The sequence below is a fragment of the Camelus bactrianus genome, chromosome 1 (assembly GCF_048773025.1).
Source record: "Camelus bactrianus isolate YW-2024 breed Bactrian camel chromosome 1, ASM4877302v1, whole genome shotgun sequence".
Classification (NCBI taxonomy): Eukaryota; Metazoa; Chordata; class Mammalia; order Artiodactyla; family Camelidae; genus Camelus; species Camelus bactrianus.
In genome coordinates, this window is record NC_133539.1 from 61,672,343 (window position 1) to 61,688,417 (window position 16,075).

General features: G+C 33.5%; 1 protein-coding gene across 2 annotated transcripts in view; it reads right to left on the reverse strand.

Annotated features, from left to right (window-relative positions):
- UBXN7 (UBX domain protein 7) overlaps nucleotides 1-16,075 on the reverse strand; it is a 47,794-nt gene that overhangs the window by 14,310 nt on the left and 17,409 nt on the right. For both annotated transcript variants that reach the window (XM_074365256.1, XM_074365248.1), the window contains exons 4-7: nucleotides 10,589-10,654; nucleotides 9,274-9,386; nucleotides 3,607-3,753; nucleotides 338-428 (exon numbers count right to left, since the gene is read on the reverse strand). In XM_074365256.1, the coding sequence (XP_074221357.1) occupies nucleotides 338-428; nucleotides 3,607-3,753; nucleotides 9,274-9,386; nucleotides 10,589-10,654 (417 nt within the window). The remainder of the gene's footprint in view (nucleotides 1-337; nucleotides 429-3,606; nucleotides 3,754-9,273; nucleotides 9,387-10,588; nucleotides 10,655-16,075) is intronic.

The following is a 16,075-nucleotide window of genomic DNA, read 5'->3' on the forward strand; positions in this document are numbered from 1 at the left end:
TTCCAGTGTAGAGCACAATTTTTCAGTTATACGTGAACATATATATATTCATTGTCACATTTTTTTCTCTGTGAGCTACTGTAAGATCTTGTGTATACTTCCCTGTGCTATACAGTATAATCTTGTTTATCTGTTCTACAATTTTGAAATCCCATCTATCCCTTCCCACCCTCCGCCCTCTTGGCAACCACAAGTTTGTATTCTATGTCTATGAGTCTATTTCTGTTTTAATACAAACAATTTTGAAACTAGACCCAGTCAAACAGTAAAGATCAATTATTTAGGTAACTGAAAGATAAATGATAGGTTAAAGGCCATAAGCTGAAATAAATCTTACCTGTCCGAGGATCCAAGATGGAAACATAGGGGAAATCCCCTAGCTTATAAAACTGTATGTATCTCTGACCTTCCTCACTGTCGTGATAAACCTGTTAAGTCATTGATATATATATATATAAAATAAATCAGCATCTTAAAAAAGTACCAACTATATTCTTGTTATATACCAACAGCAATTAATTCTCCAAAAACACCTTTGGTATATGTTAGGATCTCACTCCTCCATTAAAGAGGAAATGAAGGTTACCTGGTGCGAACTCCCTCCACTTCCTGCCCTTAGTCACTTCTGGAAATTTACATAAACATAGCAATTCATTCTTCCTCCCTTCCCAGTTCAGAAGAAAAGAGGTATTGCCCTTTCTTTCTTTTTTAATATTTTATTCATTCATTTACTATTGTATATTTTATTCTATCTTATCTTGGCAAGGGAAGGTAATTAGGTTTTATTTTTAGAGGGGATATAGGAGATTAAACCCATGACCTCAAGCATGCTAAACATGTGCTCTACCACTTGAGCTATACCCTCCCCATTCTTCCTTTCCAAATTCTCTGTCCACCTACATCACTCCTGACTCTCAACCACATACATCTTAATAAATCACAATATATTAAGATTATAAACTCAAGTGCCTAGCATAGTGCTAGGCAAAGAGATGCTCAAACAACAGTCACTGTATAAAAGGTTACCATTCAGAAAAAAACATACTGAATTTAGGGGAATATAAAACATGAAGAGGCAAATTACTAACATTAATAGCATACCTTGTAGTGTGAAGAAAATTAAGTTCATTCAGAAGTTTCTAACTATCCTTTTTTTAAAACTGAAGTATAGTTGATTTACAATGCTGTGCTAGTTTCAGGTGTACAATGAAGTGATTCAGTTATATATATATATATATATATATATATACACACACACACACACACATATTCTTTTTCAGATTCTTTTCCATTATAGTTTTTCACAAGATATTGAATATACTTTCCTGTGTCACACAGTAGGTCCTTGTTGTTTACCTATATTATATATAGTATCTGTTAATCCCAAACTCCTGATTTATCCCTCCCCACCCTTCTTTCCCCTTTGGTAACCATGTTTATTTTCTATGTCTGTGAATCTATTTCTGTCTTATAAATAAGTTCATTTGTATCATTTTTTTAGATTCCACATATAAGCAATATTATATGATATTTGTCTTTCTCTGATTTACTTCACTTAGTATGATAATCTCCAGGTTCATCTATGTTGCTGAAAATGGCATTATTTTATTTTTCATGGCTGAGTAATATCCCATTGTGAGTGTGTGTGTGTGTGTGTGTTTTGTCTATATTTTTTCTCTAGGGGTTTTATAGTATCTTGTCTAAATATATCTAATCTGTTTTGAGTTTATTTTTGTATATGGTGTTAGAGAATGTTCTAATTTCATTCTTTCACACATAGCTGTCCAGTTTTCCCAGCGCCATTTATTGAAGAGATTGTCTTTTCTCCAGTGTATATTCTTGCCTCCTTTGTTGTAGATTAATTGACCATAAGTGAGTGGGTTTATTTCTGAGCTCTCTATCCTGTTCCACTGATCTATGTGTCTGTTTTTGTGCCAGTACCATATTGTCCTGGTTACTGATTTTTCTTGTAATGTCGTCTGAAGTCCGGGAGCATGATTCCTCCAGTTCTACTCTTTTTTCTCAAGTTTGTTTTGGCTATTCGAGGTCTTTTGTGTTTCTATACAAATTTAAACATTTTTGGTTCTAGTTCTGTGAAAAATGCCACTGGTATTCTAATAGGGATTATACTGAATCTGTGGATTTCCTTGGTAGTGTGGTCATTTTAGCAATATTGATTATTCCAATCCAAGAACACAACATATTTTCCATCCATTAGTGTTCACTTCAATTTCTATCTTCAGCATCTTATAATTTTCACAGTATAGGTCTTTTGCCTCTTTAGGTAAGTTTATTCCTAGGTATTTTATCCTCTGATGCAATGGTAAATGGGACTGTTCCCTTTATTTCTTTCTGATATTTCGTTATTAGTGTATAGAAATATAACAGATTTCTGTATGTTAACTTTGTATCCTACAACTTCACTGAATTCACTGATGAGCTCTAGCAGTTTTCTGGTAGCATCTTTAGGGTATTCTACGTAGAGTATCACATTTGCAAACAGTGACAGTTTTATTTCTTTTCCAATTTGATTTCTTTTTCTTTCTTTTCCTTCTCTGACTGCTTTGGCTAGGACTTCCAAAACTGTATAGAACGAAAGTGGCGAGAGTGAGAATCCTTGTCTTGTTCTTGATCTTAGAAGGAAAGTTTTCAGCTTCTCACTATTGAGTATGATGTTAGCTGTGGGTTTGTCATACATGGCCCTTATTTTGTAGGGGTATGTTCTTTGTATGCCCACTTTCTGGAGAGTTTTTATCACAAATGATGCTGAATTTTATCAAAAGGCTTTTCTGCATCTATTCAGATGTTCATATGGTTTCTATTCTTCAATTTGTTAATGTGGTGTATCACACTGATTGATTTGTTCCATAATTTTTCATAAAATAAAAAATTGGAGCAAGATCATCTACCTTTAGCTTGGAAAATTTATATAAAAAGAAATAGCCAGGAAGACTGAGTGACAAGTTTAAGGACATATAGTTAAAGACTGTCAAACTTAAGCTAAAATGCAAGTCTTAGTCAAATGTTTTTTGATTATTTCAAGATCTTCTACAACACTATCAATTATAGTAGACACTAGAACATGTGCTACTGCTAGCATTATAAATGTGACTAGTCCAAACAGCTGTACTGTTGGTGTAAAACATATACCAGATCCTGAAGGCTTAACACCAAAAAAAAATCAAACACCTCATTAATATTTTAATATTACTTTTATATTAGATACACTGACTTTAAAAATAAAATTAATTTCACCTTTTTCTTTTGATTTTTTAATATGTGGCTACTAGAATATTTTAAATCACATTATAGTTCTATTGAACAGTACAGCTGTATACTCTATCAAGATGCTCAAACTCTTCTGAGATACAAATATTATATGGTTTACATGGCTTGGTTCTTTTTTTCCCTCCTTCCCTTCATTGCTACCCTAACTATGACTTGTCCTTACTATATTCAGTCATTATGGATGGTTTTACTTTTTCATATGTCATAATTTAACTCAGTTATTAATTTTTTTCTAGTTTATAATCCAATTCCTCCTCCCTGGCCTCCCACACTACCAAAGGAAAATACTACAGAAATTTTTTTGCTAACTCTCCCCACCTGCCAGAAAATGAAATGTTCTCGGATAATATTCTTCACAGCTTCATTGCTCCATACGTCACGGTTGAGGCACTGGCATGCAAAGTCTTGTACATTTTGAATGTTTATCATCAGCCACTTATTCTGCATCTGGCCACACTCTTTGGCCTGTAAGAGTAAAGTTACATAACGTTTGTTAAAAACATCTTCTACTTGGTAACTGATATGGTTCAGAATTCAGAAGATGCCCTCTTTTCATACAAATACACAGTTTTTCCCCTTAAGTATGACACCTAGAATTTTTAGAATCTAAACATTAATTACATTACCTTGCATGTGCGTATATAATTATACCATCTATATTCAAGTATGTTTCAGATTGAAATGAACTAGTTTTCTTTTATCCACTGTTATTTGCTACAGTGGCTGGATTTTTTATTGATTCCAAAAACAAGGCCAACAAGTCACATAATTCTACTGAATTTTCTCTTCTAATTCCTATCCACAAATACACCTTTTTAATAGTTGTAACCACTGTCTATATATCAGTTTATGTTGTTTTATTTTCTTTAACATCACTTCTATACATATTTCCAAATACTATATTCATTTCAATTATTACGCACATGCTATTTTACAGAATCACTCTAAATTTTTCAGTAAAAGCTGCTCAGGGTTTTTTCTCTCGGGATTGTTTTCCTGGGAATATATTTCAAAATTGAAATCACAGATCAAAGAATGTTTCAGAATGATCTCAAAAAGACTCCCCAATTTATACCACAAATATCAACCATGAGTGCATATTTTTTGCCTCATACTTCCTTATCACCATAAAGACCTAAGAAATATTGCTGAACTGGAAAAGAATGGCAGAAAAGCAAATGAGCAAATGCTACCTCAAACCTTTGCACAGAAACAATGAAATGAATACCAGAGCTTTGAATAATTTTGTCTTGGAACCATATTCTTTTCCAAATCACTCTGACATGGGAAAATCTTAAGAATCAACTAACTCAGGTTAATAACAATTGAAGAACACGTATCATTTTGGAGGTATTGGAGAATGTTAGGCTATCTTCTGTTTTAAGAAAGTTTAAACAATCTTACAAAAATTGTTATTCTATTTTTCTGTATGAATCCCCTAGAGAAAATAATTTTCTAATACTCACTACTGGTTCCACAGGTGAAAACCCAAGTTCTAAAAGGAAGTATCCCTATATTGAGCCAGGAAGCTGCAATTAACTCTACAAAAGCTTATTTTTTAAGATACAAAGATAATAAAATAAGGAAGTAATAGTATTCCACTTACTTTCTTGTCTATAGCAAGCACACAGATTTAATAAATGAGTAATTATACTGCCTTAATTGAAGAAAAAGTGTTTGAGAATAAAGAAAAAACTTAATACACATTCTAGAGAAACAGACTGAAGAGTACAGGACTACCCTATAACAAGGAAAATTTACTAAGTCTGCCTCCACTACAGCACTGACCAAAAAAATGTGTAACACTGAAAAATAATGAAAGTCCAGAGTTTAAAAACAATAGAGAGTCATTTGCTTTTGTTCTGAAAAATTCATTTATTCACATTAATGCTTTAACTCAAATGCATTCCTTCAACAGATATTTACTGAGTATCTACCATGTTTCAGGTAGTTATAGATGTTGGATTTAGAGCAGTTACTAAAACAAAAATCCCTGCCTTCATGAAGCTTATTACATTGGGAGAAACCTTACACCAGCAAAAGAAACTGAAGATGCTCTTAAGAAATAATTTCTAGTAGGAAGGGCCCAAAGACACAAATTTCACGCAAAGCAACAATATTTGGAGGGAATGTAAGAGAATCTTATACAATCTAAGTATACTAATTTACATGAGTCAATGACTAGAAGTGAAAGTGGGTCATGGGACAAATAATGAACCTTTCCTCTTGGTATCCATTAGGCTGTTCTGAATCAATATTCAAAAGCCATTATAGGGAGATCCAATGGCAAGTGCAGCTATATCAAATAAAGAGATACGTGATAGGGTTTATCTGGTGATAAGGGAAAAATAGTGGGAGACTAACATCTCTCCTAGTCCCAAACAGATCAGGAAAGTATGAATAGAGGATACAGAGGAAAAAATAATTTGTTTCAATAAATATATATGCATAAAGTCAAAAAGGAAATACATTAAAATATGCACAGTACATTTTAAGGCAAATTATGGTTATTATTTTTCCTTGCTAGTTTTTAATTTTTATATAACTTTTGCCTAATTTGAATAAAACTAAATGTAAGCTATATCTAAAGTTATTTAGAAAAATTTTATCTTACATATTTTGTTATTGAATCAGTTCTTTAAATTTTAGCAAATACTTTTATTTGCATTTAGAGCAAGTACTTTTGAAATTAACAAAGTACTCTTAGTAGGGCCAGGTGCGTATGCAACTGAACGGCAATTTTAACAAATAAATATGCATTTTTATAAAAACAATAAATATTATGGAAATTGTTCTGATTCTTTTGTACAGTACATTCCAGTTTATGCCATTCAATCATTTAATGAAGATTTAATAAGAGCCAGTTGCATGCCAGACACTCTTCTAGCTACTGTGGATACAAAACAGTAAATAAAACAAAATCTCTGTATTCATGGAACTTACATAGTAATGGGGAAAGAAGAAAAACCTATGAAATGTTCCCTTGCCCAGGTCAGATTATTCATCCCAAGGGCCTTGGTCACTCAGCTCCAACTACACCGGTTTCCTTGACTATACAAGAAATAAGCCCATGCTCTTGCCAACATCAAACATCAGTACCTTTACACTTAACTGTTTTTCTGTTCTTCCCCTAGAGCTTTCTATCATTTACATTCTCTCACTTCATTCAGGTTTCTACTCAAATCTCATTCTTTCAGAAATCTTTCCTGATCTTCCTATCTAAAATAAATCTTCTCTCATCACAGTTATAAACATGTGAAACCTATGAAATCAAACTTGCTTTCAATTTGCCTGTGCTTTCAATTTGCCTGTAAGAACACATGCACCTTAATGACCCCAAACAGTCCTCTCTCTCCTCTTCCCTTACTCTATTTTATTCCTTCTCCCAGTAACTACTAAAAACTGAAATTTCTCTCTCTCTAGAAAATACATACTAAATATGCTATATAGGTATTGTTTTTTTTTATTTGTTTATAGTCTTTCTCACTCGAGACTAAATTCCTTGATAGCAAATTTGTTTACTATTACCTCCTTGTAGCAGAAACTGAGTAAAGGTGTCAAATACCCATTTTCCCCTTCTCCTTCTTAGTAACAGAATCTCCAATTTTCAGCTAGGCATCTTGATTTCTGAGTGCACCTTTGCAACTAGGTGTGGCCATGTTGCCAAGTTCCAGTCAGTGGGTTGTGAGAAGTAATGTGTAAAACTTCTAGGTTGTGCCTTTAAATGGAAAGGTATACCCTTCTCAGCCATTTCCCTCCTTCATACTAGCTGGAAAGCAAACATGGTAGTAAGCCACTTTAAATCTTGTAGACAAAGGCAAGCAAGAACTAAGGAAAGCAGAGTAAGACAGAAAAAACTGCACTCTTAATATCTTCCTAGAGCAGAACCATCCTATCAGCATGTACTTCTATCTTCTTTAAGCTATTGTTTTATTCCTGGTCTCTCTCACACCTAGTTACATCTTTATCCCAACAAATACAATCCCTATCCCCTAGAACAAGGCCTTGCAATAGGAGGCCTTGCTAAATATTTACTAAATGAACAAGTGAACTAGTCAGTCTCTCATTTGGTTAGTATGACCCAGAATCCTTGAACATGGTCTACCTCTAATTACACCAAGAAAGTCTAGTTTCTAATCCTGTAGAACTATGGATCAGATCTACATCTAATATGGTGCCCAAACCTGTGGGCCCTGCCTCAGCAGCCAGAGTATCCCTCTAATTTTTAACATTCACCTCTCTAAGCTTCAATGACTAATTTTGTATATTACCTCTTTAATTTTTATAAAACTAATGGATATCTTTTCTGGGAATGTTTATGTCATTTAAAGATTGTAAGTAATAAAGTTGAGTATTATCAGTGAAAAAATGAATAGATTGCAAACAATTATAGGTCATGAAATACAAAGAAAAGGTGACATAAGTTAATAAAATGAATCAAACTTCAGATGACAATATCAAAAAAGATTCACATTTTCCCTCAATGAATAAGCAGCAGAGTAACAGTTTTTATGAGTTCAAAGCGACCAAATTAAATAAGCCAAGTTCAGAGTTATTTTGTTAAGCCCCAGAGAATTCAGAAGCTAATGAAAATTTAGCACATCAAAATAATCTCAGATATGTTTTGTCTTTCATACTGTGCTATTCTCTCTCAATGGTTATATTATCACCAGAACAGTAGAAAGGACAGGGAGCTGCCATATAAAAATAAAGATCACAAGAGAAAGATGAAGAAAACTGAGAAAACATCTAACCTGGTATCTTTGAGCTGATGAATGAATACCAGACTCTCTCAACTCTATACTTTATTTACACAACAAAAAGAAACTTTTGGTCAAATCATCATCATTTGGACAGTTACATGCAGCCAAAGATTTTCAAGTTTTATAATTCAGAAAATTAAAGAACTCAGAAAGAACAAGCTTACAGTTAAATTTCTTGTCCTAAATATTTAATTTAGGTTAGTATGAGTATGTTAAAGGACAAAATTTTAAAAAACCAAACAACCACAATTCGCTTTCAAGTGTGTAGCTACTAACATCATTTTTGTAGTACTTGTTTGGCCTACTTTATCTTAACAGAAAAGATTTATCTGACATTTAAATGATTCACATCTATGGAAAAGCTCTTCTGATTCAAAAGAGCATTAATAATGTTAGTCAACACACAAAAGCAACTGTTTGAACACCTCAACAGAAAAATATTTAAAATCCTAACTAACCTCATCCATTCAACAAATACTGTGCTCCTATTAAATGCTATAGACTAGATCCCAAGGATTACCAAAATAAAAAGAAACATGGTTCCTCTGCCTTCATTAAAGGTATAGCTTAGCAATCAAATAAACCCACTCTGGAAAGCTTTTCTTTGGCTTCAGCTAAGTTAAAGTCAAGAACTAAGGGAGAATATATTCTGCAACTACAGAGATATTCCTTTAACACAAGGAGCCCCACAGGAATACAGATAAAAGATACCTACAGAGGGGGAGGGTATATCTCAGTGGTTGAGTGCTTGCCTAGCATGTACGAGATCCTGGGTTCAATCCCCAGGACCTCCATCTGAAAAATAAATAAATAAATAAATAAAGTAAACCTAATTACCTCCCTCCTGCCAAAATAAACAAACAAAAAAACAAAAAAAACCCTACAAACAATTCATAAATAGCCAAACACACACACACACTATTCTCAGTAGTAATAAAAGATATATAAACTTTTAAAAGTAAGGTTTTTAAAAAACTATCAAATGGCAGATTCTAAAATGATATCACAAGGTTAATAAAATGATTTTATCAGGCAACCTCATACACTGCATAGTAGAGATATAAATCTACATAGCAGAAATGTAAATCAATATAACCTTCTAGGTATCTCATACTTATTAAAATGCCAATTCTCCATATGCTGAAAACTGTTTTTTTGCTGAGAAGGAAAAAAAAGTGCCATTGAAAATGCAAAAGGATTCAGAGAATCTCCAACAACTTACTGTTTCAAAGCTGCCTTTATGCATCAAGTCAATGGGTGGCCGGAATAAATCTGCAAGGGTAGTTAGTTTCTTATCTATTGCTCCTCCATTTCTTAATTCCTGTTCTTGCCGAACTGCGACAAAGGTGGAGGAGAAAATTTCAGTTAGCCATAAAATGGAAGTCATGAATCTTGCCATTGAAAAAACAAACAAACAAACAGGTATCAATTGCAAGAACTAGTGAACAATGTGCCTGACCTCAAATGCAAAGATCTAAGGCTGACTCTGAAAAATATACAAAGTGAGGTAGGGTGGGAGTCTTAAGACTTGGTGCTCTCAATTCAAAGGTAAGGATAAAAGCAGAAATTATGTAAGTCACCCAATGAAAATATTTCCTTCATGTACTCAAAACTAATTTTAGCATGAGACAAAACTCACCTCCATTTATCCAGTTCTGAAAGTCATCCTAATTTATCCACAGTTCTAACTACATTCCCTATCTTTAAAGATTCTTGCAGTGAGAGATAATGATCACTGTTGTCACTTTCTCCTGCAAGGGCACAGGACTTTCTGGATGACCTGAGTCAGTCTGGGTTCCACTTCAACTGTCTCAAGTTACAAAACTTATCTGTGCTTCAATGAGCTCATTATAAATCAACTACAAAATCAAACATGGTCCAAGAGTTTCTCATATACTCTAAACATAACTGTCTTTTTCTTTAGGATTCCACTGCTAAATCAGTACTAAATCCATTAAAAGTAGAAGGCCAAGATTCTTATTCTAACTCATTCTACAGAAAGATATAAACCTATTCCAATTAACCGTAGCCAAATTTTAATAGTGGCTGCTTTGGGTAGTGTGGCTTTTTCTTCTCCTATTTTTCAATCCCTTACAATAACCATTTTCACTGTGGTCATTCCTTTAATTGACAGATATCAGGATCTTGAGGAAAATCATTTTATTTTATTATAGTCAGAATTTAAGTGCTCAATCAGAAATGGATTAAGTTTGTAAATTACCAAATTTCTTACATTATATCCATCTCTCTTACTCTTTTATAACCAAGTAGCTTTGAATTTGGAACAATTCAGCTCAAGGGGGTGTTGTTAATCACAGACTGAATTCATAAGAATCCTCAAAGTTATCAGGCCTAATATTAATCATCTCTCTTAAAAAAATTATATAAAACAAACTAGGATCTTGATCTGTAGGTGAGTGTGTGGGTACTTTCCCACCTTGTGGTTTTACCTGTGGGAGAAAGGTGAGGAGAGGAGGGAGAAAGGAGGGAGGGGAGAGAGAAGGAGAAAGATGATAAACTGGTCCATAGATACCTACTAGTTTCAGTTTGAAAATCCCGGAAACCATCAAATATTGAACGTGCAGGCCGTCGTCTTTTAGGAGCTTTAGGAGGAAAACATAGAATTGATACAAAAATTGAAACATTAATTTTGTAACAATTCTAAAAACACCCTTATCTGTAAGAATTTCTGATTTTAAGACACTCAGATTCATAATGGTGCTCTCCTTCAAAAAATAACATATTTTAAAAACCTTCAAAAAAAAACAAAAAACCTTCAGATCATTCATATATAACTAACCCAACCATCTTCAACCCAACCATTTTGTCTTACAAAAAAGAAAATTAAGGCCCAGTTAAGGAGACTTGGCCAAACCTGTGTAAAGAGATAGGAAGGAAGATTTTGAGGATGACTCCCCATGGTGATGAAACTACATACATATTATGCAAATATCGAATTCAGGTTAGTCTAAGGGATCTGACTATACCCTTTGGTAGAATGCTTGAGTAAGTTCCAAACCATAATATTTAAGAACTACCTCTTAGTAAGTGGATACACATGTAGAAATATAAACACCAAAAAACATTTTTAATTCTGGAGGAAAACATTTTTCCACTGTTATGGAAAAGTGAACTGAGCCAAGGTCTTCTGATACCCTTGTATACTGTCTATTATCCAACCCTTAAGTATTGTATGGATAAAGTTTAGAAAACAACAATCAAAATGTTATTTTCCTACATTACATATTCTTGAACCTAAAAATATTACCAAGTCATTTATATACACTACAGTAAATATGAACATTTAATGATTCTTTCAATATGGGTAACAGTAATTAAGCTGGATTATGGCAAGCCTGGCCAACTTGTATCCAGAACAATGTTCCATGTTAACAAATAATAATTAAGATAGTAGGATTAGATAGAAACTATAAAAGTTCCCCTATCCCATGTTAAAGCATCTTCCCCATCAGCCTGTGTTGTCTATTATATAGGTTAATTCTTTTAATCTAAGAACTACTGAGTAAAAAGGAAAACAAAACAAAAACAACAAAAAATGGAGAAGCATGTTGAAAACAATTCCATATTTGTTTAAAGCATTGTCTGTCCATATATCACTTCTGCACATATGTGTATCAGTATTTATATTAAAGAATAACAATAGTATCTCTAGGAAAAGGAATTTGGTACACATGAGAGACTTCTATATCTCAGCTTTGCACTGAATTTTAAAATTTAAATTGAATTTTACATTTAAATTGCTTTATTTTACTGACTAAATTATATGAATTATTTTATATTTTTTCTACTTAAGTGTATAAGATTTAAATATTACATTATTTTTCTCTCCTTAACTATATAAATAAGAAGCAAGAAATGTTATTCTTTTCAACCTTGGAATTATTTTTAATCGAGTTCCTATTTTAAAAGTGTATGTTTCTAACAGGAATAATATAATCTCTCAAACAATGCCTTCATAAACTCATTACCAGATACTCTTTAACCATAACAATTAAGAAAGTAAGAGTATCTTAGGATAAGATATAGAATAGCTGCCTGAGAAAGCATATTATTATTCAGGAGGTAGGACATAAAAGGTAGTTTTCTTTTACTTTTCAATTGCCAAAGGCAGGTTAGTTAATATTCTATATTACTTCACACACACACACACACACACTCTCTCTCTCACTCTCTCTCTCTCCCCACCATTTAGCCCTTCTCTATCAGACATAATCTCCTGGAGATTCATACTAGTTCTTCTTATTGCTAGCTTTCCAGTCACCACCCTCTTTGATTTCTTGGGCTTCATAACCTGCTCCCATTTGTTTCCCCTTTCTTCATCCTAAATTTAACCAAGAACCTCTTCTCAGATTACACCTCTAGCTCTAGGACCATTATTACTTCTGCCTGCCTCTTCAGTACGTGGTTTCCTGACTCTTTCAAACCACCTGCTATAAGTAAACATCAGTCCTCTGTACTCTTACTCTACTGCCCACATTTAAGTGTTGGTCACTGAGGTCAAAGAGGTTAAGCTACAAAGAACTGAAAGAGATTCAAAAGGAGCTTCATAGTCAGAACAGGTGAGAGAGACAGAGAGCAAAATTCAATGAGAGGAGTGGCACTATTTCACATTTTCACAAATCTCTGTTAATAACTGGTATAAGAGAAGACACGTGAATTTGTAGATTTGCTTCTGCATTCAATTTGCTGTCATCCCTTTAGTTCAAGTACATGAAGAAAATTAAAAGTCAGCTTCACACAGATATGTAGTAGGAAAAAGAAAGAGTATTTTAATAGTGTTTTAAGATAATTGTGAACATTTTCCTTTGATACACCAGAACTCAACCAGTGGTAGTTTCTTAAAGGTTAGCTGCAACATGGAATCTGAAATCTTATCAATGAACTTTTCATACTCTGCTCTATTGAAAACCACTGTTCTATGTGGTAGACAGACACTATGATGGCCCCCAATTATACCTATCTCCCAGTATTCATAAACTGTGTGTGAGTATCTTGAGGATGGGAAGGATCAAACAGAATGTAGCAGTGGTGATGGGATGTCACTTTCAACACTAGGTTACAAAAAGATGGTGGCTTCCATCCTGGGCTGCCCCTCTCTGACTCTCTCGCTTGCTCTACAGTAAGGAGCTGTTATCTCCAGCCAACCAACAGCCACATGAGTGAGCTTAGAAGATCTTCCTCTAGTCAAACTGAGGAAGCTCTGGCTGACATCCTGATTACATCCTACAAGAGACCCTAAACAGAGGCACCCAGATAAGCCACACCTGGATTCCTGACCCACAGAAACTGATATAGCAAATGTTTATCATTTCAGGAAGCTGAATTTGGAAGCAATTTGTTACACAGTAATAGACATCTAATCTATATTGTAAATGTAGATTATTTATATATAGATCTGAATAGATCTTTTACCCATGCACAATTTTGTAATATTGTGCTTTGGACATTTGAAAATATTTGTTCACTGAGTTATGCAAATATTCCAAGTAGTAACCATTTCATCATACAATACATATTTTTTTTAAATCAACTGTTAGTATCACCACTAATCTCATCAGAAAGCCAGTATTGGGAAGCTATCAAGCTCAAAATCATGGACATAAACTTTCTAAAATTCTGATTTCTGCCTGAAAGCTTTTTCTGTTCTTTTCTTAAATCATTGGTAACAAATGTCAGTTGTTTGTCCTGAAGCAGTAACAGGCTTTGTTCACATTCAAGAAAATGTCTCCCAAATGCCTAAGTCTAATATACTACAGTCTGTCAGTAATCTTTCAAGAAAAATAATGTTCCATAAAAAATCAGCTAGTTTAGTTTTCACCTCAAATAACTGTACAAGTGTTTTTCTTTAAAGTAACAATACTTCAGTATGCAGAAGTGCTTTATGCACACATCTTATTTCATCAAACAGAGTTGTTTAAAAATGTATACTCAAGGATCAAGATTTAATAAAATTAATTTTACTACTTCATCAAGAACATTATTAAGTAAAATTGGCTTTTTTTTTAATTGCTAGTAAGTGCATGTCAGTGAAGAATTCAATGGAGTAGCAGCAGTTTGGAGCCACTGTCCTGATTCAATTAAGATGTAGCAGTTTGTCATATCACTGCTTCTGAATCATCAGTCCAAATGTCAACACAATGAAAAAGGCAAATAACTTGTTAGTATCATTATGAAAAAAGTTTTGATCTTACAGACCCCCTGAAGGGGCATCAGGGACTCCCAGACCACACTTTAAGAATCACACTTTAAATCAATACTATCCTAAGAAGGAAACAGTTCTCCAAAAACCTTTTGAAACTTAGAATAAGGTCTAATAATGAAAGTTAGGACTGACTTCATAACTGCGTAAAGTCACTCTCAATCCCCTCCTTAATATACATCAAACCAAAGATAAAGGGAGAAAGTGGGATTTCAAAAGGGAACTCTTCTGCCTCTGTTAAATAGTAAAATAGCACAGTATCTATTTGCTATAGTCTTCCCCACTCAAAGATCCTGCCTCATTCCTTGGAATAAAAGATTAAGCTTATAAGGGCATTACTCCTCAGCTCCAAAGCCTATTCATAACATTTATACAAAAAAATCATGAACAATGCTTTATAACTTCTAGTATATTAACAGCACAATGGCTAGCTAAATCAGTCTAGAGAGCAGATTTTTTACTTCAATATTCAGAACTTAGTTTTCTTCCTCCCATCTTTATTTCTTTATTTTTAAATTTTTTTGAAGTATAGTCGATTTACAATGTTGTATTAATTCCTGGTGTACAGCAGTGATTCAATTATACACACACACACACACATATTCCTTTTCATATTTTTTCATTATAAGCTATTACAAGCTATTGAATATAGTTCCTTGTGCTATACAGGAGGACTCTGTTGTTTATCTGTTTTATATATAGTAGTATCTGCAACTCCTAAACTCCCAATTTATCCCACAATGCCCCCTTTCCCCACCCCACAAACAAAAGTTTGTTTTCTATGTCTATGAGTCTGTTTCTATTTTGTAAATAAGTTAATCTGTCTCATTTTTTAAAATTCCACATATAAGTGATATATGGTATTTTTCTTTCTCTTTCTGGCTTACTTCACTTAGTATGACAATCTCCAGGTCCATCCAAATGTTGCTGAAAATGGCACTATTTTAATTTTTTATGGCTGAGTAATATTCCTCTGTGTGTGTGTGTGTGTGTGTGTGTGTGTGTGTGTGTGTGTGTATTTGTGTATCATGTTCCTTATCCAATCATCTGTTGATGGACATTTAGATTGCTTCCATGTCTTGGCTATTGTAAATAGTGTTGCTATGCAATGGGGTGAATGTATCTTTTTGAATTAGTGCTTCCTCTGAATACATATGCCCAGGAATGGGACTGCTGGATCATATGGTAAATCTACGTTTAGCTTTTTAAGGAATCTCAATACTGTTTTCCATAATGGCTACACCAAACTACATGCCCAGCAACGGTGTAGGAGGGTTCCCTTTTCTCCACACCCTCTCCAGCATTTATTGTTTCTTTCCATCTTTTTTCTGAATCTAGACAGTATATTCTTTTACTCTTTCTGACAGTAAGCCCCAAAGCTGCCATATTAAAGAACAATCTTAAAACTTTCAACTAAGGTGCTTTTGAAATCAAAAGATATGGTTTATATAATTTTCTTCATCCTTTTCTTATAACTTATTTCTACCTTTATTTTAGTTTACCTATGAAACTTTTTATAGGCTTATTTCTTTGTATAATTGTTCTCAATATATACAATATACATTTCTATGTCTCTGTCTACCCAACCAAATCATAACTTTATCTTCTGTTTTTAATAGACATATTAATGCCTAAAATATCTGGCTACCTTACAAAAGGTATATAAGCACATATTAAAATAAAAACTGTAAGTTTTCTTTAAATCTGATTAAATGCCCCATTTTCTACCATCTTGTACCCCAGACTGATACCACAATTTTTTTGCATGGATTAGAGACTACTTTCTCCTTTGTTCAACATACGA